The 25785-nt window shown below is 52.2% G+C and overlaps 1 protein-coding gene across 1 annotated transcript in view; it reads left to right on the forward strand.

Annotated features, from left to right (window-relative positions):
- Positions 1–13458: 13458 nt before the first annotated feature.
- The window catches only part of SORCS1 (sortilin related VPS10 domain containing receptor 1), an 807859-nt gene continuing 795532 nt past the window's right edge, over positions 13459–25785 (forward strand). The window contains 1 exon segment of the mRNA XM_075348232.1: positions 13459–14479. Coding sequence (XP_075204347.1) covers positions 13805–14479 — 675 coding nt within the window. The 5' untranslated portion in view covers positions 13459–13804.

A 25785-nucleotide genomic window follows, 5' to 3' on the forward strand; every position in this document is an offset into this window, starting at 1 on the left:
TTCCTTCTATCCATCCTTTTATCCCTCCTTCCTTCTATCCTTCCTTCTATCCTTCCTTCTATCCTTCCTTCTATCCATCCATCTATCTTTCCTTTTTATCCCTCCTTCCTTCTATCATTCCTTCTATCCTTCCTTCTATCCTTCCTTCTATCCTTCCTTCTATCCATCCATCTATCCTTCCTTCTATCCTTCCTTCTATCCTTCCATCCTTCCTTCTATCCATCCTTCTATCCATCCATCTATCCATCCATCTATCCTTCCTTCTATCCATCCTTCTATCCATCCTTCTATCCATCCTTCTTTCCATCCATCTATCCTTCCTTCTATCCATCCATCTATCCTTCCTTCTATCCATCCTTCTATCCATCCATCTATCCTTCCTTCTATCTATCCATCTATCCTTCCTTCTATCCATCCATCTATCCATCCATCTATCCTTCCTTCTATCCTTCCATCTATCCTTCCTTCTATCCATCCATCTATCCTATCTTCTATCCATCCTTCTATCCTTCCTTCTATCTATCCATCTATACTTCCTTCTATCCATCCTTCTATCCATCCATTTATCCTTCCTTCTATCCATCCTTCTATCCATCCATCTATCCTTTCTTCTATCTATCCATCTATCCTTCCTTCTATCCATCCATCTATCCTATCTCCTATCCATCCTTCTATCCTTCCTTCTATCTATCCATCTATACTTCTTTCTATCCATCCTTCTATCCATCCATCTATCCTTCCTTCTATCCTTCCTTCTATCCATCCTTCTATCCATCCTTCTATCTATCCATCTATCCATCCTTCTATCCATCCATCTATCCATCCTTCTATCCATCCATCTATCCTTCCTTCTATCCTTCCTTCTATCCCTCCTTCTATCCTTCCTTCTATCCTTCCTTCTATCCTTCCGTCTATCCATCCTTCTATCTATCTTTCTATCCATCCATCTATCCTTCCTTCTATCCATCCTTCTATCCTTCCTTCTATCCATCCATCTATCCTTCCTTCTATCCATCCTTCTATCCCTCCATCTATCCTTCCTTCTATCCATCCTTCTATCCTTCCTTCTATCCATCCTTCTATCTATCCTTCTATCCATCCATCTATCCTTCCTTCTATCCATCCTTTTATCCCTCCATCTATCCTTCCTTCTATCCTTCCTTCTATCCTTCCTTCTATCCATCCATCTATCCTTCCTTCTATCCATCCTTTTATCCCTCCTTCCTTCTATCCTTCCTTCTATCCTTCCTTTTATCCCTCCATCTATCCTTCCTTCTATCCTTCCTTCTATCCATCCATCTATCCTTCCTTCTATCCATCCTTTTATCCCTCCTTCCTTCTATCCTTCCTTCTATCCTTCCTTCTATCCATCCATCTATCCTTCCTTCTATCCTTCCTTCTATCCTTCCTTCTATCCTTCCATCCTTCCTACTATCCATCCATCTATCCATCCTTCTATCCTTCCTTCTATCCTTCCTTCTATCCTTCCTTCTATCCATCCATCTATCCATCCATCTATCCTTCCTTCTATCCTTCCTTCTATCCATCCATCTATCCATCCATCTATCCATCCATCTATCCTTTCTTCTATCCTTCCTTCTATCCATCCATCTATCCTTCCTTCTATCCATCCTTTTATCCCTCCTTCCTTCTATCCTTCCTTCTATCCTTCCTTCCATCTATCCATCCATCTATCCTTCCTTCTATCCTTCCTTCTATCCTTCCTTCTATCCTTCCTTCTATCCTTCCTTCTATCCTTCCTTCTATCCTTCCATCCTTCCTTCCATCCATCCATCTATCCATCCTTCTATCCTTCCTTCTATCCTTCCTTCTATCCATCCATCTATCCATCCATCTATCCATCCATCTATCCATCCATCTATCCATCCATCTATCCATCCTTCTATCCATCCTTCTATCCTTCCTTCTATCCTTCCTTCTATCCTTCCTTCTATCCTTCCTTCTATCCTTCCTTCTATCCATCCTTCTATCCTTCCTTCTATCCATCCTTCCATCCTTCCTTCTATCCTTCCTTCTATCCTTCGTTCTATCCTTCCTTCTATCCATCCATCTAGCCATCCTTCTTTCTATCTATATAATATTAGAGGCAGTCCTGCAATATGGGATTGTATACAGCGTGGACTGTATTTAGCCCAGTGACCGTTTCGTTTCTTCGGAACCTTCTTTTTGTGCGAATTTCTGAACTGAACAAAATATAAACACAACTCTTCTTTGTTTTTCAGGAGCTGATCTCAAAGATCTAAGACTTCATCTTGTGCACAAAAGGCCTTTTTCTCCCAAATATTGTTCACTAAGGGTTCTTCCAGACGTCTGTGCAACACGATCCGTGCACAGACCAGAACGGACCGGCCGCGGGTCACTGAACTAAGGTGTGGCATCTTCATGTGCTTCTATGAGGCCGTCACGCTCAGGTCAGGAGACCCGCGGCTAGTCTGTTGCATTTGTGGTATATGCATATGTAGCGCCCCACGGGACAGGTGTTTTAACCTACTCATTGCCGGACCGGGGGGTGCAGATCCTCTGCGATGTCACGGGGTGGCCTGGCCCGTTCCGTTGCCCGAGGCATACAGGAAGAAGGGTTGGAGGGTGGCACGGAGGATGGAAGTGGTAGTTGGAGGTTAGAGAAGTCATTTTAAGATCGTGATGCCACCTGTGGTCCACGGCCAGGGATGGGGGCCGCCGCTGCGAGTGCTGCTCTCCGGGGCTGATGGTGAGGGTCGCAGTCGGGATGGTGTCGCTCCCCATAGGCGGAGCGGGATTACCCCGTGGAGGATGATGGAGGACGGGGGTGGTGATAGTCCCCGTTGGTGCCGCAGTGCTGGCCAATGGCGCCGGTAAAGGAGAGGCAGAGACAGGGACTGCGGTTCCAAGTCTTGTTACTCACCAGTCTTTCAGGCGCTGCCCCAGAGTACCGATCTCTGCCACGATGGGTTCCAGCCGATCCCGGATAGTCGGCGGTCACCGCCGGTGCCCGTGAAAGTCTTTTAGTGAAGTGTCCCTTGGTTGCTATCTGGAACCCGGGGCGAGCCTCCTGCTCCAAGCCACGGGTCCACAAAGAGAGAGAAACACTAACTCCAGCTGTCAATGCTAGGTGTTACCCCAAGCTGTGCCCGGGAAGGTTCTGTCTAAAGTGTGATGGTTGTGCCTACTTCTACCCCATGTGGTGCCCGCCCCAGTGGTTGTCCTAGCGACTGGGGAAGTCCCATGCTTCGTAAAGGCTAACTACCCTGTCTGACCTAGTTCACCCACCTGTGAGTAAGCACCTGGTGTTGTTTGTGTGTGTTTTGTGAAGGCACTGGCAGGTTAACTACCTCCTGACCCGGTATAGATATTACCCCTGAAAAGTGGTGTAATACCCTGTGGCGCCTGAAGCCCAGGGGCGCCACACATGAACTGCGAAGCACAGACTGACCAAAGGTGGGCGTATAACGGAACAGGTGAGTGGACCCACTGGACCAAGGGGCCCGGGCTTACCCTGGAGGGGTGTGACTAAGCGGCTACCTGATCTTCTCTACATCCCCTGGTGATGAGGTTAGGCTTGTGCTGCAGGAAGCTGCCAGGTACCGCTCTGAGGCAGTCCACAAGTCCACAGCAGCTGACCCGAAGAAACGGCAGACAGGACAGAGTCAGGACTACAAGCTAGATTGGCAGCAGCCAAGATGGAGTCAGAGTCACAGGCCGGAGTCTGCACTGGCAGCAGCCAAGAAGGAGTCAGAGTCACAGGCCGAGGCTGCACTGGCAGTAACCAAGATGGAGTCAGAGTCACAGGCCGGAGTCTGCACTGGCAGCAGCCAAGATGGAGTCAGAGTCACAGGCCGGAGTCTGCACTGGCAGCAGCCAAGATGGAGTCAGAGTCACAGGCCGGAGTCTGCACTGGCAGTAACCAAGATGGAGTCAGAGTCACAGGCCGGAGTCTGCACTGGCAGCAGCCAAGATGGAGTCAGAGTCACAGGCCGGAGTCTGCACTGGCAGCAGCCAAGACGGAGTCAGAGTCACAGGCCAGAGTCTGCACTGGCAGCAGCCAAGACGGAGTCAGAGTCACAGGCCAGAGTCTGCACTGGCAGCAGCCAAGATGGAGTCAGAGTCACAGGCCGGAGTCTGCACTGGCAGCAGCCAAGATGGAGTCAGAGTTACAGGCCGGAGTCTGCACTGGCAGCAGCCAAGATGGAGTCAGAGTCAAAGGCCGGAGTCTGCACTGGCAGCAGCCAAGATGGAGTCAGAGTCACAGGCCAGAGTCTGCACTGGCAGCAGCCAAGATGGAGTCAGAGTCACAGGCCGGACTCTGCACTGGCAGCAGCCAAGATGGAGTCAGAGTTACAGGCCGGAGTCTGCACTGGCAGCAGCCAAGACGGAGTCAGAGTCACAGGCCAGAGTCTGCACTGGCAGCAGCCAAGATGGAGTCAGAGTCACAGGCCGGAGTCTGCACTGGCAGCAGCCAAGATGGAGTCAGAGTCAAAGGCCGGAGTCTGCACTGGCAGCAGCCAAGATGGAGTCAGAGTCACAGGCCGGAGTCTGCACTGGCAGCAGCCAAGATGGAGTCAGGAGTCACAGGCCAGAGTCTGCACTGGCAGCAGCCAAGATGGAGTCAGAGTCACAGGCCGGAGTCTGCACTGGCAGCAGCCAAGACGGAGTCAGAGTCACAGGCCGGAGTCTGCACTGGCAGCAGCCAAGATGGAGTCAGAGTCACAGGCCGGAGTCTGCACTGGCAGCAGCCAAGATGGAGTCAGAGTCACAGGCCGGAGTCTGAACTGGCAGCAGCCAAGATGGAGTCAGAGTCACAGGCCAGAGTCTGCACTGGCAGCAGCCAAGATGGAGTCAGAGTCACAGGCCGGAGTCTGCACTGGCAGCAGCCAAGATGGAGTCAGAGTCAAAGGCCAGAGTCTGCACTGGCAGTAACCAAGATGGAGTCAGAGTCACAGGCCAGAGTCTGCACTGGCAGCAGCCAAGATGGAGTCAGTGTCACAGGCCGGAGTCTGCACTGGCAGCAGCCAAGATGGAGTCAGAGTCAAAGGCCGGAGTCTGCACTGGCAGCAGCCAAGATGGAGTCAGAGTCACAGGCCGGAGTCTGCACTGGCAGCAGCCAAGATGGAGTCAGAGTCACAGGCCAGAGTCAGCTCTGGCAGCAGCCAAGATGGAGTCCGAGTCACAGGCCGGAGTCTGCACTGGCAGCAGCCAAGATGGAGTCAGAGTCAAAGGCCGGAGTCTGCACTGGCAGCAGCCAAGATGGAGTCAGAATCACAGGCCTGAGTCTGCACTGGCAGCAGCCAAGATGGAGTCCGAATCACAGGCTGGAGTCTGCACTGGCAGCAGCCAAGATGGAGTCAGTGTCACAGGCTGGAGTCTGCACTGGCAGCAGCCAAGATGGAGTCCGAGTCACAGGCTGGAGTCTGCACTGGCAGCAGCCAAGATGGAGTCCGAGTCACAGGCTGGAGTCTGCACTGGCAGCAGCCAAGATGGAGTCCGAGTCACAGGCTGGAGTCTGCACTGGCAGCAGCCAAGATGGAGTCCGAGTCACAGGCCGGAGTCTGCACTGGCAGCAACCAAGATGGAGTCAGAGTCACAGGCCGGAGTCTGCACTGGCAGCAGCCAAGATGGAGTCAGAGTCACAGGCCAGAGTCTGAACTGGCAGCAGCCAAGACGGAGTCAGAGTCACAGGCCGGAGTCTGCACTGGCAGCAGCCAAGACGGAGTCAGAGTCACAGGCCGGAGTCTGCACTGGCAGTAACCAAGATGGAGTCAGAGTCACAGGCCAGAGTCTGCACTGGCAGCAGCCAAGATGGAGTCAGAGTCACAGGCCGGACTCTGCACTGGCAGCAGCCAAGATGGAGTCAGAGTCACAGGCTGGAGTCTGCACTGGCAGCAGCCAAGATGGAGTCAGAATCACAGGCCGGAGTCTGCACTGGCAGCAGCCAAGATGGAGTCAGTGTCACAGGCTGGAGTCTGCACTGGCAGCAGCCAAGATGGAGTCCGAGTCACAGGCTGGAGTCTGCACTGGCAGCAGCCAAGATGGAGTCCGAGTCACAGGCCAGAGTCTGCACTGGCAGCAGCCAAGATGGAGTCAGAGTCACAGGCCAGAGTCTGAACTGGCAGCAGCCAAGATGTAGTCAGAGTCACAGGCCGGAGTCTGCACTGGCAGCAGCCAAGACGGAGTCAGAGTCACAGGCCGGAGTCTGCACTGGCAGTAACCAAGATGGAGTCAGAGTCACAGGCCGGAGTCTGCACTGGCAGCAGCCAAGATGGAGTCAGAGTCACAGGCTGGAGTCTGCACTGGCAGCAGCCAAGATGGAGTCAGAGTCACAGGCCGGAGTCTGCACTGGCAGCAGCCAAGATGGAGTCAGAGTCACAGGCCGGAGTCTGCACTGGCAGCAGCCAAGATGGAGTCAGAGTCAAAGGCCGGAGTCTGCACTGGCAGCAGCCAAGATGGAGTCAGAGTCACGGGCCAGAGTCAGCTCTGGCAGCAGCCAAGATGGAGTCAGAATCACAGGCCGGAGTCTGCACTGGCAGCAGCCAAGACGGAGTCAGAGTCACAGGCCGGAGTCTGCACTGGCAGTAACCAAGATGGAGTCAGAGTCACAGGCCAGAGTCTGCACTGGCAGCAGCCAAGATGGAGTCAGAGTCACAGGCCGGAGTCTGCACTGGCAGCAGCCAAGATGGAGTCAGAGTCACAGGCCGGAGTCTCCACTGGCAGCAGCCAAGACGGAGTCAGAGTCACAGGCTGGAGTCTGCACTGGCAGTAACCAAGATGGAGTCAGAGTCACAGGCCAGAGTCTGCACTGGCAGCAGCCAAGATGGAGTCAGAGTCACAGGCCGGAGTCTGCACTGGCAGCAGCCAAGATGGAGTCAGAGTCACAGGCCGGAGTCTGAACTGGCAGCAGCCAAGATGGAGTCCGAGTCACAGGCTGGAGTCTGCACTGGCAGCAGCCAAGATGGAGTCCGAGTCACAGGCTGGAGTCTGCACTGGCAGTAACCAAGATGGAGTCAGAGTCACAGGCCAGAGTCTGCACTGGCAGCAGCCAAGATGGAGTCAGAGTCACAGGCCGGAGTCTGCACTGGCAGCAGCCAAGATGGAGTCAGAGTCACAGGCCGGAGTCTCCACTGGCAGCAGCCAAGACGGAGTCAGAGTCACAGGCTGGAGTCTGCACTGGCAGTAACCAAGATGGAGTCAGAGTCACAGGCCAGAGTCTGCACTGGCAGCAGCCAAGATCGAGTCAGAGTCACAGGCCGGAGTCTGCACTGGCAGCAGCCAAGATGGAGTCAGAGTCACAGGCCGGAGTCTGCACTGGCAGCAGCCAAGATGGAGTCAGAGTCACAGGCCGGAGTCTGCACTGGCAGCAGCCAAGATGGAGTCAGAATCAAAGGCCGGAGTCTGCACTGGCAGTAACCAAGATGGAGTCAGAGTCACAGGCCAGAGTCTGCACTGGCAGCAGCCAAGATGGAGTCAGAGTCACAGGCCGGAGTCTGCACTGGCAGCAGCCAAGATGGAGTCAGAGTCACAGGCCGGAGTCTGCACTGGCAGCAGCCAAGATGGAGTCAGAGTCAAAGGCCGGAGTCTGCACTGGCAGCAGCCAAGATGGAGTCCGAGTCACAGGCCAGAGTCTGCACTGGCAGCAGCCAAGATGGAGTCAGAATCACAGGCCGGAGTCTGCACTGGCAGCAGCCAAGATGGAGTCTGAATCACAGGCTGGAGTCTGCACTGGCAGCAGCCAAGATGGAGTCAGAATCACAGGCCGGAGTCTGCACTGGCAGCAGCCAAGATGGAGTCTGAATCACAGGCTGGAGTCTGCACTGGCAGCAGCCAAGATGGAGTCAGTGTCACAGGCCGGAGTCTGCACTGGCAGCAGCCAAGATGGAGTCCGAGTCACAGGCTGGAGTCTGCACTGGCAGCAGCCAAGATGGAGTCAGTGTCACAGGCTGGAGTCTGCACTGGCAGCAGCCAAGATGGAGTCCGAGTCACAGGCTGGAGTCTGCACTGGCAGCAGCCAAGATGGAGTCCGAGTCACAGGCCGAAGTCTGCACTGGCAGCAGCCAAGATGGAGTCCGAGTCACAGGCCGGAGTCTGCACTGGCAGCAACCAAGATGGAGTCAGAGTCACAGGCCGGAGTCTGCACTGGCAGCAGCCAAGATGGAGTCAGAGTCACAGGCCGGAGTCTGCACTGGCAGCAGCCAAGATGGAGTTGGAGCCAGGGTTATTTGGGTCTCCCATTGTCAGTACAACACGTTCTCCCCCTCATGGTAATATCCTACGACCACACAACACTGATTCATTGTCTTTCATGCAGTTGTTTGTATCATTATTTTCTTCTTTTTCGGCCCCTTCTGACCTCTTTCTTCTCTCCTACCAGTTTTCTGGCTTTTTAGGGGAGCACAGACCCTGCTCTCTCCTCTCTCACCAGTATTCTGGCTTTTTAGGGGAGCACAGCCCCTGCTCTCTCATCTCTCACCAGTACTCTGGCTTTTTAGGGGAGCACAGCCCCTGCTCTCTCCTCTCTCACCAGTACTCTGGCTTTTTAGGGGAGCACAGCCCCTGCTCTCTCCTCTCTCACCAGTACTCTGGCTTTTTAGGGGAGCACAGCCCCTGCTCTCTCCTCTCTCACCAGTATTATGGCTTTTTTTAGGTGTACAGCCCCTGCTCTCTCCTCTCTCACTTGTATTTTGGCTTTTTTTAGGTGTACAGCCCCTGCTCTCTCCTCTCTCACTTGTATTTTGGCTTTTTTTAGGTGTACAGCCCCTGCTCTCTCCTCTCTCACCAGTATTTTGGCTTTTTTTAGGTGTACAGCCCCTGCTCTCTCCTCTCTCACTTGTATTTTGGCTTTTTTTAGGTGTACAGCCCCTGCTCTCTCCTCTCTCACTTGTATTTTGGCTTTTTTTAGGTGTACAGCCCCTGCTCTCTACTCTCTCACTTGTATTTTGGCTTTTTTTAGGTGTACAGCCCCTGCTCTCTCCTCTCTCACCAGTATTTTGGCTTTTTTTTAGGTGTACAGCCCCTGCTCTCTCCTCTCTCACTTGTATTTTGGCTTTTTTTAGGTGTACAGCCCCTGCTTTCGCCTCCGTCTCCTATTTCTATGCCTCATGCTCAAGGCGATCAATTCCCAGTCACGTCTCTTACATTTTTTTTATTTTAAAGCAGATCTGTTACCAGCTTTCACAATACTAATGGCCTACATAAATAAATAGCTCTCTTACACCTCATGAGGCTGGTGTACTTATGTGACGCCCCTGGACTAGTCAGGGCATCACAGGGTACTGCATGCTCTTTATCTCTAGTGCGGGACTCAACCCCCCATGATTCTGGGTTCCCAACCTATGGTACTGTTTTAATCAGCATCCAATTCACAACCACACCTCACACCACACCCTGTCAGGCACACCAGTGGGCTGCTGAGCTGGAATAGGGCCGTCCACCTAGGGGTCAGGCAGACTGGTGGCAGGGAAATAGTCAGAACAGTGTAGTGTTAGCCCTCGAGTCGTGAGGAGCTGGGAGTGTGTGGCTCCCTGGGAGTGAGAGGTTGGGTTGCAGACGGTGGTCTGGGCTGGAGGAGTCAGAGACCCGGTCGCAGGGTATTGAGGCTGGGTGCCTGGACCCGGTCTTGGAGGACGGAAGGTATTTGAATCTAATAACCGGTCCGGGACCGAAAGCACGGCGGGATACTGGACCCTAGATCGGGGAGTAGCTTCAGGCAACCCAGCAATTAACCTGCGGAGGATAGTGACTTTATGGACTGTCCCCAAGAAGCTCAGAGATCGGGGGCACTAGCGCAAGGAGGGGGATAGGGCTTTCCAACCCACGCAACCCACAGAATTCCCAAGCATGAGCCCTTGAGAGTACAGTTCCACTACCAACAAGTAGGGAGCGGGGCCCGGACAGCTTTATGCCAATGGGCCACCAGAACACTTCAAATTTGTGCACGGAGGCAGGCTCCGGACCACCCGGCAGTACTATAGGGGACGGATACCTGGACGGGTTCCCCCAAGACGGCAGCGGCACCCAGAGACTTGGTTTACCTTGTTGTCAGAGTCTGCTTTTCATCGCCTACTTAAGCAAGCATTGTTGACCTTAGGGAGATCAACATATCCACTGCGGAGACACCATCACGTGTTTCTCAACGCAGTGATTCTAGAGCATTGCCCCCTGGGAAGTATGCAAATAAGAAAGCCGCGGAGACACCATCACGTGTTTCTCAACGCTGGCAGGAAACTAGCCAGGTCTTTCACCGGGAAGGAACAACCACGGGAAGGGCAGTCTCCAGTCAAGGAGACCACCTATACCAAACATGGTATCCATCCACAGACAGCCGTTTCGGGGTATTTGCCCCTCATCAGTGTGGAGTAGGAATCTGGCTAGTGGGGGCAATGCCTAGTAAAAGACTACTTAAGCAAGCATTGTTGACCTTAGGGAGATCAACATATCCACTGCGGAGACACCATCACGTGTTTCTCAACGCAGTGATTCTAGAGCATTGCCCCCTGGGAAGTATGCAAATAAGAAAGCCGCGGAGACACCATCACGTGTTTCTCAACGCTGGCAGGAAACTAGCCAGGTCTTTCACCAGGAAGGAACAACCACGGGAAGGGCAGTCTCCAGTCAAGGAGACCACCTATACCAAACATGGTATCCATCCACAGACAGCCGTTTCGGGGTATTTGCCCCTCATCAGTGTGGAGTAGGAATCTGGCTAGTGGGGGCAATGCCTAGTATAAGACTACTTAAGCAAGCATTGTTGACCTTAGGGAGATCAACATATCCACTGCGGAGACACCATCACGTGTTTCTCAACGCAGTGATTCTAGAGCATTGCCCCCTGGGAAGTATGATCTCCCTAAGGTCAACAATGCTTGCTTAAGTAGTCTTATACTAGGCATTGCCCCCACTAGCCAGATTCCTACTCCACACTGATGAGGGGCAAATACCCCGAAACGGCTGTCTGTGGATGGATACCATGTTTGGTATAGGTGGTCTCCTTGACTGGTGACTGCCCTTCCCATGGTTGTTCCTTCCCGGTGAAAGACCTGGCTAGTTTCCTGCCAGCGTTGAGAAACACGTGATGGTGTCTCCGCGGCTTTCTTATTTGCTTTTCATCGCCGACGCTGTCTGAGTGAGTACATGATCATCCCCTGCTTCCAATCCGCACCACGCTCCCCAACACCATCATCCAGCGTCCCGGGGCCTCCCCTATTAGTGGAGGGAACGTCATCTGGCTGCCGCCACTCCATCTCACCCGAGTACTCCCATCGGCAGTGACGGTACTCCCCTTACCGCGAACCACGGGTGGCGTCACAAACTCTTATCTCCTGTAAATACCCCTCCTTTACATTCGAGTGGCTGCAAGCCCCCGGTCCGGAGACCCTCGAGCCACAGCAAATCCCGGATGCGAGCGGTTCGACCGCTGCAGGGGTGGCACACTTTCTGTGAGCGTTCTTGTCAGAATGGCGGTATCATCCTGATATTAAGATGAATATTTTAGGAGTCAAGATAAAGAATAAGAGAGCTGATGAGTCCGATGTATTCAATCTCCACCAATCCAACCAGACTGACAGCTGTTCAATCTCCGCCGCTGAGGAGGGAGGACTCTGAGCAGCTGACAGTCATCTAAAATCCATCTTCTTCAAGACAAGATGAGTGAGGGGTCAGGTTGCTCCTCCGATTACACTCTGGGCAGAGGAGTGAGGAGCAGAGTAAGTACAGAGGCAGAGGGACACAGAAAGATCCTGCTGAGCTTTCTAACAAGTCTTTTACCTCACTCCAGAGCTGGATTCACATCTACACTGCTCAGTGCTGCCGTACTACGTCCTCTGTGCTGCTACTTCGGAAGATATGTCTCCTAATACCTAAAGACAAGAGAGCAGGAATCCCTCGGGCCTGTGTGCGCGGTGTATGGGACACATCCTAGCAGCGAGTCTCTACCCACCAGCTCAGAGTCAGATACAAATGAAATACAAAGCCTGCAGAGAAACTGGTGAGAAATTCGGAATGCAAAACACATCATGGTCAGAAGTATCTCTTTATGGATCAGCAGGATCTGTCTGGTATATCAGGGCCGAGTTTGTCTAATCTAAGTAGAGTTTTTCTATGTAGCAGAGCTGAGTTTGCTGGATGTATAGAGTTGTCATGTGGCGGAGCTGACAAAGATATAGCAGTGCTTTGCTGCATCCCACAGTGTTCAGATTATTCACATTCTCAGTCACATGTAGCAGAGGTGACAGCACTGACTGTGCCAGGAGTAGAAGAGTGGAGGTTGTCAGATGCAGCACTGATCAGTTGTCAGATATATAGGAACAGAGCTGGATGTAGAAGAGCCGGGATTATCTCTGCTGCGAGTCAGATGTAGATAATTCATGTGATATCTGCAGTGAGGGCAAACACATAACTGCCCCGGAATCGTCCCAGCAAAAAGAGCTCAATGACAAATTCAGCTCTGCTACATCTGTATCAGAAGCAGAGAACTTCAGCACAGTCTGCAGTCTCTGCTCTCTTCAGTCTCTGCCCTCTTCAGTCTCTGCACTATCTGCAGTCTCTGCTCTCTTCAGTCTCTGCCCTCTTCAGTCTCTGCACTATCTGCAGTCTCTGCACTCTTCAGTCTCTGCACTCTTCAGTCTCTGCACCCTGCGCTCTTCAGTCTCTGCACTATCTGCAGTCTCTGCTCTCTTCAGTCTCTGCACTATCTGCAGTCTCTGCACTCTTCAGTCTCTGCACTCTTCAGTCTCTGCACCCTGCGCTCTTCAGTCTCTGCACTATCTGCAGTCTCTGCTCTCTTCAGTCTCTGCACTATCTGCAGTCTCTGCTCTCTTCAGTCTCTGCACTCTTCAGTCTCTGCACCCTGCGCTCTTCAGTCTCTGCACTATCTGCAGTCTCTGCTCTCTTCAGTCTCTGCACTATCTGCAGTCTCTGCACTCTTCAGTCTCTGCACTCTTCAGTCTCTGCACCCTGCGCTCTTCAGTCTCTGCACTATCTGCAGTCTCTGCTCTCTTCAGTCTCTGCACTATCTGCAGTCTCTGCTCTCTTCAGTCTCTGCACTCTTCAGTCTCTGCACCCTGCGCTCTTCAGTCTCTGCACTCTGCAGTCTCTGCACTATCTGCAGTCTCTGCACTCTTCAGTCTCTGCGCTCTTAAGTCTCTGCACTCTTCAGTCTCTGCACTCTTCAGTCTCTGTGCTCTCTGCTCTCTGTAGTATCTGCACTCTGCACTCTTCAGTCTCTGTGCTCTCTGTAGTATCTGCACTCTGCTCTCTTCAGTCTCTGTACTCTCTGTAGTATCTGCACTCTGCAGTCTCTTTCTCCTCCTCTCTGTCTCTCAGCCCTCCAGTTCTCAGCAGAAGTTTGTCTCCACTTCTCCTGTGCTCCCTCTTCTCCATCCTCTGCGCTCGGTGCAGTCTCTGCCTCCTCCTCCTCTGTCTCTCTCAGCAGAACTCTGTCTCCCCTTCTCCTCTGCTCTCTCCATCCTCTGCGCTCGGTGCAGTCTCTGTAGTCTCTGCGCTCGGTGCAGTCTCTGTAGTCTCTGCCTCCTCCTCTGTCTCTCTCAGCAGAACTTTGTCTCCCTTCTCTCTCCATCCTCTCCTCTCCTCTCCATCCTCCCTCTCTCTCTCCCTCCATCCAGCTCCACCCCTGTCTGCCAGATCCTTCATCAAAACCCCGAGCGACACCATCAGCTCCGCACGAAGATTCCTTCTCCTCCTTCTCTTCCTCCTCGTCTTCCTCCTCGTCTTCCTCTTCTCTTCTCCTCGGCGGCTCCTTCCACACTGAGCGGAGTAACTTCTATGGAGTTGCAGTGAGGACCCCCGGAGCGCGGGTATGGGGGGTCTCTGGGGCTGGGGGCTGCTGCTCCTGGTCACTGTGGTGAGGATGGCACGAGAGGGCAGAGGAGCCCTGACCTGCGCCTCCTGCCAGCAGCACATCCGCCTGCAGGAGCCGGAGGACCCCGGAGCCCGGGCAGCTGGCAGGCACTGGGCAGCTGGCAGGCACTGGGCAGTTGGGCAGGCGCTGGCTGCTGACAGGTTGCAGGAGGACAGTGCCAGCTTTCTGGATTCGTGGATTAATGAGGAGCCTGTGGGGCCGGGGGCACCTGGGGGTGCAGAGGAAGCACTGGCTGACCAGACTGGGGGTGCTGGGACTGATGGCCACTTTGGGGGTTCGCAGACCAATGACAAGATGAAGACTGAACAATCTGGAGGGGCACAGACTGATGATGTGATGGGCACCGACCCCCTGCCAGGTGCAGCAATGCCCCCACACAAGCGTCTGCCAGGCGGGCAATCTGCCAGAGACTCACACGAGGTGCCCAGCAGGGCAGGGAGACGGGTCAGAGACGCCGAGGGGCGCAGGGTGACCCGAGCTCAGCCCGGTGACCCGGACAGGGGGAGCCGCTTCCGCGCGGAGGAGCTGAAGTTAAGCAGCACAACGTTTGCCCTGACTGGAGACTCCGCTCACAACCAAGCCATGGTGCACTGGTCCGGACACAACAGCAGCGTGAGTACCGGCAAACTGGGACTGGGGACCACTGTGGGACTGGGGACCATCCTGGATCTGTGGACCATCCTGGGACTGGGGATGCCCCTGGGACTGGGGACCATGCTGTTTACTGGGGTCCACCCTGAGACTGGAGATCATTCTGGGACTGGGAACCACCCTGGGACTGGGGACCACTGTAGGACTGGGGACCATCCTGGATCTGTGGACCATCCTGGGACTGGGGATGCCCCTGGGACTGGAGATCATTCTGGGACTGGGAACCACCCTGGGACTGGTGACCATGCTGTTTACTGGGGTCCACCCTGAGACTGGAGACCATTCTGGGACTGGGGACCACTCTGAAACTAGGGACCATCCTGGGTCTGTGAACCATTCAGGGACAGGGGACGCCCCTGGACTGGTGACCTTTCTGGGACTGGTGACCATCCTGGGACTGGGGACTACCCTGCGACTGTAGACCATTCTGAGACTGGGAACCACCCTGGGACTGGGGACCACTCTGGAAATGGGGACCATCCTAAGACTGTGGACCACCCTGGGACGAGGGACCATTTTGGGACTGGAGACCACCCTGGGACTGATGACCACCCTGGGACTGGGAACCACTCTGGAACAGGGGACCATCCTGGGATTGTGGACCACCCTTAGATGGGGAACCATTCTGGGACTGGAGACTATCCTGGGACTGTAGACCATGCTGGGACTGGGGGCCAATGTGTGCCTGGGGTCCAATGTGTGTCTGGGGACCATCCTGGGACTGGGGACCAATGTGTGACTGGGGACTACCCAGGCACTGGGGACCATCCTGGGACTGGGGACCACCTTGGTACTGACAACCAATGTGTGACTGGGGACCACTGTGTGACTGGGGATCACCATTGGACTGGGGACCACCCTGGGACTCAAGACCACTGTGTGACTTGGGACCACCCAGAGACTGGAGACCAATGTGTGACTGGGGACCACCCTGGGACTGCATCATGTTCCTTCAGTGATGGCATCAAGGGGCCAGAGTCTTGGTGACCACAGGACCAGAGCTTCTCCTGAATGTCCAGTCTCGGGGTTGGCTGAGTCCTCAGTCTTCTCTTGCTCTTTTTGGTGATGATCATATCTTCAGAATGTCGTTTTCGGTCACCAGGTTTTCCGTTACTGAACGTCTGAATTCATTCTATCAATTGGTGAATTAGGTTTCAATCTGCTTCTTGTGACCACAGATGACCGTTGTCTCTCCAGTGTGTGGTCTTCTGGTGACCAGAGATGGCCGTTGTCTCTCCAGTGTGTGGTCTTCTGGTGACCAGAGATGACCGTTGTCTCTCCAGTGTGTGGTCTTCTGGTGACCAGAGATGACCGTTGTCTCTCCAGTATGTGGTCTTCTGGTGACCAGAGATGACCGTTGTCTCTCCAGTGTGTGGTCTTCTGGTGACCAGAGATGACCGTTGTCTCTCCAGTGTGTGGTCTTCTGGTGACCAGAGATGACCGTTGTCTCTCCAGTATGTGGTCTTCTGGTGACCAGAGATGACCGTTGTCTCTCCAGTGTGTGGTCTTCTGGTGACCAGAGATGACCGTTGTCTCTCCAGTGTGTGGTCTTCTGGTGACCAGAGATGGCCGTTGTCTCTCCAGTGTGTGGTCTTCTGGTGACCAGAGATGACCGTTGTCTCTCCAGTGTGTGGTCTTCTGGTGACCAGAGATGACCGTTGTCTCTCCAGTGTGTGGTCTTCTGGTGACCAGAGATGACCGTTGTCTCTCCAGTGTGTGGTCTTCTGGTGACCAGAGATGACCGTTGTCTCTCCAGTGTGTGGTCTTCTGGTGACCAGAGATGACCGTTGTCTCTCCAGTGTGTGGTCTTCTGGTGTCTTCAGGTGCTCACAGTATGGATTCATCTTACCAATAAGCAGAATGAGACGTCAGCTCCTGCTTTGTCTGCTTCTTTTACCTCTTTTTCCTTCTTCCTTTTCCTGGCCTCTATTTACCTGTGACCGTATGAGCAGTGTCTGCTGTTGCTCTCCATGTCTCAGACCTATCTTATGTCCCCACTGCCTCTTCTTATCCAACATCTCCTTTCTTCTTCTTATGCTTCTTTTCCTTAGTTTTTTGCTTCTTCCTCTTCTTATTCTTTTTCCTCTTCCCTTTCTTTTTTCTCTTTCTTGATTTACTTTTTTCCTTCCTTCTTGCTACATTTTTTCTTCCTTGTTTTTCCTCTTCTTTTTCTTACTCTTCCTCCTCCTTATCTTTTTGCTTCTTCCTCTCCTTATTTGTTCTTTTTCCTCTTCCTTTCTTATTTCTTCCTTCTTTTAATTTTTCTCTCCACCTTTTTACATTTTTTTCTTCCTTTTTTTTCCTTCCTCTTTTCCTTAGTTTTTTGCTTCATCTTTCTCTTTTGCTTCCTGTTTCTTTTCTTCTCTCTCTTTTCCTCTTCGTTTACTTTTTTCCCCTCCTCCTTGTTATTTTGCCTTCTTCCCCTCTGTTTTTCCTCCTCTTCCTATTTACCCCTGCCTCTCTTCTTTTTCTCCTTGCTCTTTCTCTTTTTCTTCCTTGCATCTTCTACGTTTCTTCCTCTTTCCTGGCTTCTCTTCTTTGCTGGTTGTGCCCCCGGGATGTGACTCGTGTCCTGTACAGTGCAGTTGATTTTCCCAGTAATATTCTTCAGTGACTCCTCTTATAGGGGGGCCGCGTCCCCCCATCTGCTGAGTTCTTTTGTCTGTAAGTTGCTTTTAGCCTCTGTAATAGCCCAGACTGAGCAGTAGAATGTGTCCACCAGGTGATTGTGAGAATGAATATTTCCAGCTCTGTGTGATTCTCTCTTCTTAATGATTATTATTATCATTACACATTGTATCACCACATGAGGTTAGAATGTGTGACCGGACTCCTCTCCTGATGATGAGTGACCGGACTCCTCTCCTGATGGTGTGACCGGACTCCTCTCCTGATGATGAGTGACCGGACTCCTCTCCTGATGATGATTGACCGGACTCCTCTCCTGATGATGAGTGACCGGACTTCTCTCCTGATAGTGTGACCGGACTCCTCTCCTGATGGTGTGACCGGACTCCTCTCCTGATGATGAGTGACCGGACTCCTCTCCTGATGATGAGTGACCGGACTCCTCTCCTGATGATGATTGACCGGACTCCTCTCCTTATGATGAGTGACCGGACTTCTCTCCTGATGGTGTGACCGGACTTCTCTCCTGATGGTGTGACCGGACTCCTCTCCTGATGGTGTGACCAGACTCCTCTCCTGATGATGAGTGACCGGACTCCTCTCCTGATGGTGTGACCGGACTCCTCTCCTGATGATGAGTGACCGGACTCCTCTCCTGATGATGAGTGACCGGACTCCTCTCCTGATGATGAGTGACCGGACTCCTCTCCTGATGATGAGTGACCGGACTCCTCTCCTGATGATGTGACCGGACTCCTCTCCTGATGATGAGTGACCGGACTCCTCTCCTGATGATGTGACCGGACTCCTCTCCTGATGATGAGTGACCGGACTCCTCTCTTGATGATGTGACCGGACTCCTCTCCTGATGATGAGTGACCGGACTCCTCTCCTGATGATGATGTGACCGGACTCCTCTCCTGATGATGAGTGACCGGACTCCTCTCCTGATGATGAGTGACCGGACTCCTCTCCTGATGATGAGTGACCGGACTCCTCTCCTGATGATGATTGACCGGACTCCTCTCCTGATGATGATTGACCGGACTCCTCTCCTGATGATGAGTGATCGGACTTCTCTCCTGATGATGTGACCGGACTCCTCTCCTGATGATGAGTGACCGGACTCCTCTCCTGATGATGATGATTGACCGGACTCCTCTCCTGATGATGAGTGACCGGACTCCTCTCCTGATGATGTGACCGGACTCCTCTCCTGATGATGAGTGACCGGACTTCTCTCCTGATGATGTGACCGGACTCCTCTTCTGATGATGAGTGACCGGACTCCTCTCCTGATGATGTGACCGGACTCCTCTCCTGATGATGAGTGACCAAACTCCTCTCCTGATGATGTGACTGGACTCCTCTCCTGATGATGAGTGACCGGACTCCTCTCCTGATGATGTGACCGGACTCCTCTCCTGATGATGGGACCGGACTCCTCTCCTGATGATGTGACCGAACTCCTCTCCTGATGATGTGACTGGACTCCTCTCCTGATGATGAGTGACTGGACTCTCCTGATGATGTGACTAGACTCCTCTCCTGATGATGGGACCGGACTCCTCTCCTGATGATGTGACTGGACTCCTCTCCTGATGATGGGACCGGACTCCTCTCCTGATGATGAGTGACCGAACTCCTCTCCTGATGATGTGACTGGACTCCTCTCCTGATGATGAGTGACCGGACTCCTCTCCTGATGATATGACCGGACTCCTCTCCTGATGATGGGACCGGACTCCTCTCCTGATGATGTGACCGGACTCCTCTCCTGATGATGAGTGACCGAACTCCTCTCCTGATGATGTGACCGGACTCCTCTCCTGATGATGAGTGACTAGACTCCTCTCCTGATGATGGGACCGGACTCCTCTCCTGATGATGTGACCGGACTCCTCTCCTGATGATGTGCCCGGACTCCTCTCCTGACATTATACCTCTGACCGCTGTATATACAGACCTGCGCTCAGTGCTGATGTAACCACATCATGTAACCAGCTGCACACCAAACTGTGTACCCCACACACTGCAGCTGCACACCATGCTGTGTACCCCACACACTGCAGCTGCACACCACACTGTGTACCCCACACACTGCAGCTGCACACCACACTGTGTACCCCACACACTGCAGCTGCACACCACACTGTGTACCCCACACACTGCAGCTGCACACCACACTGTGTACCCCACACACTGCAGCTGCACACCATGCTGTGTACCCCACACACTGCAGCTGCACACCACACTGTGTACCCCACACACTGCAGCTGCACACCACACTGTGTACTCCACACACTGCAGCTGCACACCATGCTGTGTACCCCACACACTGCAGCTGCACACCACACTGTGTACCCCACACACTGCAGCTGCACACCACACTGTGTACCCCACACACTGCAGCTGCACACCACACTGTGTACTCCACACACTGCAGCTGCACACCATGCTGTGTACCCCACACACTGCAGCTGCACACCACACTGTGTACCCCACACACTGCAGCTGCACACCACACTGTGTACCCCACACACTGCAGCTGCACACCACACTGTGTACCCCACACACTGCAGCTGCACACCACGCTGTGTACCCCACACACTGCAGCTGCACACCACACTGTGTACCCCACACACTGCAGCTGCACACCACACTGTGTACCCCACACACTGCAGCTGCACATCACACTGTGAATTTGAAACAATGCAGCTGCACACCATGCTGTGTACCCCACACACTGCAGCTGCACACCACAATGTGTACCCCACACACTGCAGCTGCACACCACAATGTGTACCCCACACACTGCAGCTGCACACCACACTGTGTACCCCACACACTGCAGCTGCACACCACACTGTGTACCCCACACACTGCAGCTGCACACCATGCTGTGTACCCCACACACTGCAGCTGCACACCACACTGTGTACCCCACACACTGCAGCTGCACACCACACTGTGTACCCCACACACTGCAGCTGCACACCATGCTGTGTACCCCACACACTGCAGCTGCACACCACACTGTGAATTTGAAACAATGCAGCTGCACACCACACTGTGTACCCCACACACTGCAGCTGCACACCACAATGTGTACCCCACACACTGCAGCTGCACACCACAATGTGTACCCCACACACTGCAGCTGCACACCACACTGTGTACCCCACACACTGCAGCTGCACACCACACTGTGTACCCCACACACTGCAGCTGCACACCATGCTGTGTACCCCACACACTGCAGCTGCACACCACACTGTGTACCCCACACACTGCAGCTGTACACCACACTGTGTACCCCACACACTGCAGCTGCACACCACACTGTGTATCCCACACACTGCAGCTGCACATCACACTGTGAATTTGAAACAATGCAGCTGCACACCATGCTGTGTACCCCACACACTGCAGCTGCACACCACAATGTGTACCCCACACACTGCAGCTGCACACCACAATGTGTACCCCACACACTGCAGCTGCACACCACACTGTGTACCCCACACACTGCAGCTGCACACCATGCTGTGTACCCCACACACTGCAGCTGCACACCACACTGTGAATTTGAAACAATGCAGCTGCACACCACACTGTGTACCCCACACACTGCAGCTGCACACCATGCTGTGTACCCCACACACTGCAGCTGCACACCACACTGTGAATTTGAAACAATGCAGCTGCACACCACACTGTGTACCCCACACACTGCAGCTGCACACCACACTGTGTATCCCACACACTTCAGCTGCACAGCACAGTGTGTACCCCACACAGTGCAGCTGCACACCACACTGTGTACCCCACACACTGCAGCTGCACACCACACTGTGTATCCCACACACTTCAGCTGCACAACACAGTGTGTACCCCACACAGTGCAGCTGCACACCTTACTCCTGGTTACCCGGGGTACCTGTAATGACTAGTGATGGAGTTACAAGGATTAACTGGGATATGAACCCTCAAAGTCATCTTCTAGGATCTGGATAGGGTCCCCTTTTCTTGCACGTTGTCTTCAGCACATTGGCCGGCTACCCTGGTGCCTGGTGTGCTCTGTAATATGAGACTACAAGTGCCAGCATGCCAAGCCTGTGCCAGAAGCGCAGTGTCCTACAGTCCTGCACACAGGAGGCTCCGGCGGGCGGCCATGCTGGCACATGTTGGGAATACTGACTGCTCCATCAGAGGATATGCTCATGACTGTCTCCATCTAAGGCTGCTTTCACACATCCGGATTTTTGCTCTGCGGCACAATACGGCGTTCTGCAGAAAAACCGCAACCGGCTTTGTAACGCCGATTGCGTTTTTTTTTTGCATAGACTTACATTAGTGCCGTATTGTGCCGCAGGGGCTTGCGTTCGGTCCGGTTTTGGCCGCATGCGGCAGATTTAGCCGATGCCGCGGCCGGATCGAACGTTCCCTGCAACGTTTTTTGCTCCGGCAAAAAACACAGCATCGCGCCGCATCCGGCCGCTGCGGCGCATTTTTCAATGCATACCTATGGAGGCCAGATGCGGCGCGATGCGGAAAAAAACGCATCCGGTCGCCGCATGCGTTTTTTTCCACTGCGCATGCTCAGTAGCATGCCGCAACCGGAAAAAAACGGACGGGCCGCATGTAAAAACTTATGCAAAGGATGCGGTGTTTTCGCCGCATCCGTTGCATAGTTTTCACAGCCGGATTGAGGAGGCATGCTGGGACTTGTAGTGGCTGGAGTGGCTCGCTTATGCAGTCTGATGCTGAGGCTCCTAACCTGTAATATCTACACACCCGGGAGAAATCCTGGGGCCCCATAGAAAAGTCCCGGAATGTCCCTGGAATGTCCTTGCCATGGACCCCCGACTGCCAGGAGAACTACCCCACAAACCCCCATGAACTGCAGTAATCTGATACATTGTTTTGTTTCCACCTCTTTATATAAAATCTATCAGAAGCTCTGGAAATGGCTTTGCACGTCCACCATACTTTACACTGCTGCACTCTTAAATTAGGATGCAATTCTTATTACTGAGTTATGTAGTGTATGATAAAGTCTGAAAGCCATCTTCCTTTGTCATAATTTTGTAGTTTCAGTCTGTCATTCTGTCCCTTTCCACCATGCTTTATACTGCACCCCAGTAACTCCAGTCTGCAATCATTAGCAATTGGAGTGTGAGGTTTTCTGAAACGCTTCCTACTGTTTAGCCAGAAATGCATGATGTCTCCAATTCTTATTTATCTCTCCGCCATGCTTTATACTGCAGCTCAGCTCTATTTGACCACAGCCCTCATATGTAACTCTATTTTTCTTAATTGTTTCTTATTGGAGTCTAAGATACTCTGAAACCCATAATGTGTCTCTTTTTAAAGGCCCTTGTCGCAGATTCTTATTTATCTCTCCGCCATGCTTTATACTGCAGCTCAGCTCTATTAGCCCACAGCCCTGATATGTAAGTGTTTTGCTTCATTGTTTCTTATTGCAGTCTCAGATAGACTGAAACTTATAATGTGTCTCCTTTTAAAGGCTCTTGTTACTGCTCTGCTTTTCCCACATGCTTTACACTGCAGCTCTGCTTGCTAGCACTGGCTACTTTGTAGCAAGTACATTGTGAGCTGATTTTTCCTTAGAAAATGCTAATAATTTGCGAGAAACAAAACCCCTAATGCAAATATCAGGAGAAGTGCTGCACAGTCTGAATGGAGGGGCCCCGTAATGATCAGGGGCCATTTGAAGGGGTCGTATGAGATTAGGAAAAAACTACCTCTTTCTCTCAGGAATGGCGCCATCCTTGCTCGTGAGCCGCCCGTGTTCTTGCATTTAATCCCTTTAATTCATTATTCCTCGTTTGTGTCTGTTCAGACCGTTCATGATTTGCATTTTGCTACAGTTTTGCAAAATTTGTTCCAAAAACTTTGAAATAACTGAATAAATAGTTCCCCAAAAGTTTTATAACATTACCGGATGCGGCCAGAAGGGGGCAGTGTGATGAAATGAGAATATCGTCTTATAGTTATTATATGGATATAATGTGTCCCTCACCGCAGAGATGAAGCCTTTGTATCACGGTCCGTGTATATATATATACTGTGTGTGCAGCTTCTCCATCATGATAAGATTATCAGGGAATTATTCATGTGCTGCAGAGTAACACTCGGCTCATACATATGAAGCGCACGGGTGCAGGACACATGTAGAGAAACATTTCATCACTCACATGTAAATCCGAGAAAACATCAATTATTGCAGCAGCAGACGCTTGTGTGTGCGCTACTGCGGAATAATCAGGCGATGTAGCAGAGCTGAGAGTGTCAGATGTAGCTGAGCTGGTAACGTCAGGTATATTCAGATACAATACAGCTGAGATACAAAAGTATCAGAGAGGTTCAGTATAGGAAAAAAAAGAGGTAGCAGAATAGCCTAGGATGTAGCAGAACAGGGAGCCAGATGCAGCAGAGCTGAGATTGTCAGAAATCACCGGTGAGAGAACCTGAACTATAGAAACACTGAGTGTGGCAAATGTAGGTGGAGAAAAGAAGAGGCTGATGTCAGAGGTAGCAGAATAGAATCGGCTGTAACAGAGCTGAGAGCTTGAGACGTAGAATAGCTGCGATTCTGGGATGTAGCAGAGCGGAGAGCATTTGTTGTAGCAGTGCTGAGAGCTTTGGATGTAGCAGAGCAGCGAGCCTGGGATGTAGCAGATCAGAGAGATTGGAATGTAGCAGAACTTAGACTATTTGATATAGCAGAGCTGAGAGCCTGGGATGTATCAGAGCTGAGAGATTGGGATGCAGCAGAACTGAGAGATTGGGATGTAGCAGAGCTGAGAGCCTGGGATGTATCAGAGCTGAGAGATTGGGATGCAGCAGAACTGAGAGATTGGGATGTAGCAGAGCTGAGAGATGGGGATGTAGCAGAGCTGAGAGCCTGAGATGTATCAGAGCTGAGAGATTGGGATGTTTCATAGTTTACAGCCTGGGATGTAGCAGAGCAGAGAGATTTGAATGTAGCTGAGCTTAGACCATTTGATGTAGTAGAGCTGAGAGCTTGGGATGTGGCAGAGCTGAGAGCCTGGGATGTATAAGAGCTGAGAAATTGGGATGTATCAGAGCTGAGAGATTGGGATGTAGCAGAGCTGAGAGATTGGGATGTAGCAGAGCTGAAAGATTGGGATGTATCAGAGCTGAGAGATTAGGATGTAGTAGAGCTGAGAGCTTGGGATGTAGCAGAGCTGAGAGCTTGGAATGTAGCAGAGCTGAGAGCTTGGGATGTAGCAGAGCTGAGAGCTTGGAATGTAGCAGAGCTGAAAGATTGGGATGTAGCAGAGCTGAGAGATTAGGATGTAGTAGAGCTGAGAGCTTGGGATGTAGCAGAGCTGATAGATTGGGATGTAGCAGAGCTGAGAGCTTGGGATGTAGCAGAGCTGAGAGATTGGGATGTAGCAGAGCTGAGAGATTGGGATGTATCAGAGCTGGAAGATTAGGATGTATCAGAGCTGAGAGATTAGGATGTAGCAGAGCTGAGAGCTTGGGATGTAGCAGAGCTGATAGATTGGGATGTAGCAGAGCTGAGAGCTTGGGATGTAGCAGAGCTGAGAGATTGGGATGTATCAGAGCTGAGAGATTGGGATGTAGTAGAGCTGAGAGCTTGACATGTAGCAGGCCTGAGAGCATTGGATGAAGCAGATCTTAGAGCCTTGGATGTAGCAGAGCTGAGATAAGAAGTAGATGAGAAAACCAGCACCTACTCAGGACATCCAATAAAATTTTCTTTATTGCAAAAAACGTGTATATATAACCATAATGCAATATTAAAAGTAGACCACGTTTACGCGTTTCAGGCCCCAAAAATTTGTCCCTTAATCATGATGGAAAGGTTTTTTTGGCTTCCTGAGTAGGTGCTGGTTTTATCTCTACTCCTTATGCACGCTTTTCGGCAGTATCCGGCCTGTCTTGGACCGGGCATCTAATCTTTTCACCACATGAATTGCAAGGTCTAGGTGAGCTATTGGATTTTTTTTTCTGTAGCAGAGCTGAGAGCTTGGGATGTAGCAGAGCTGAGAGCTTGGAATGTAGCAGAGCTGAGAGCTTGGGATGTAGCAGAGCTGAGAGCCTGGAATGTAGCAGAGCTGAGAGCTTGGGATGTAGCAGAGCTGAGAGCTTGGAATGTAGCAGAGCTGAGAGCTTGGGATGTAGCAGAGCTGAGAGCTTGGGATGTAGCAGAGCTGAGAGCCTGGATTGTAGCAGAGCTGAGAGCTTGGGATGTAGCAGAGCTGAGAGCTTGGGATGTAGCAGAGCTGAGAGCCTGGAATGTAGCAGAGCTGAGAGCTTGGGATGTAGCAGAGCTGAGAGCTTGGAATGTAGCAGAGCTGAGAGCTTGGGATGTAGCAGAGCTGAGAGCTTGGGATGTAGCAGAGCTGAGAGCCTGGATTGTAGCAGAGCTGAGAGATTGGAATGTAGCAGAGCTGAGAGATTGGGATGTAGCAGAGCTGAGAGATTGGGATGTAGCAGAGCTGAGAGCTTGGGATGTAGCAGAGCTGAGAGCTTGGAATGTAGCAGAGCTGAGAGCTTGGGATGTAGCAGAGCTGAGAGCTTGGGATGTAGCAGAGCTGAGAGCTTGGGATGTAGCAGAGCTG

This window comes from Anomaloglossus baeobatrachus, chromosome 5 (assembly GCF_048569485.1).
Source record: "Anomaloglossus baeobatrachus isolate aAnoBae1 chromosome 5, aAnoBae1.hap1, whole genome shotgun sequence".
Classification (NCBI taxonomy): Eukaryota; Metazoa; Chordata; class Amphibia; order Anura; family Aromobatidae; genus Anomaloglossus; species Anomaloglossus baeobatrachus.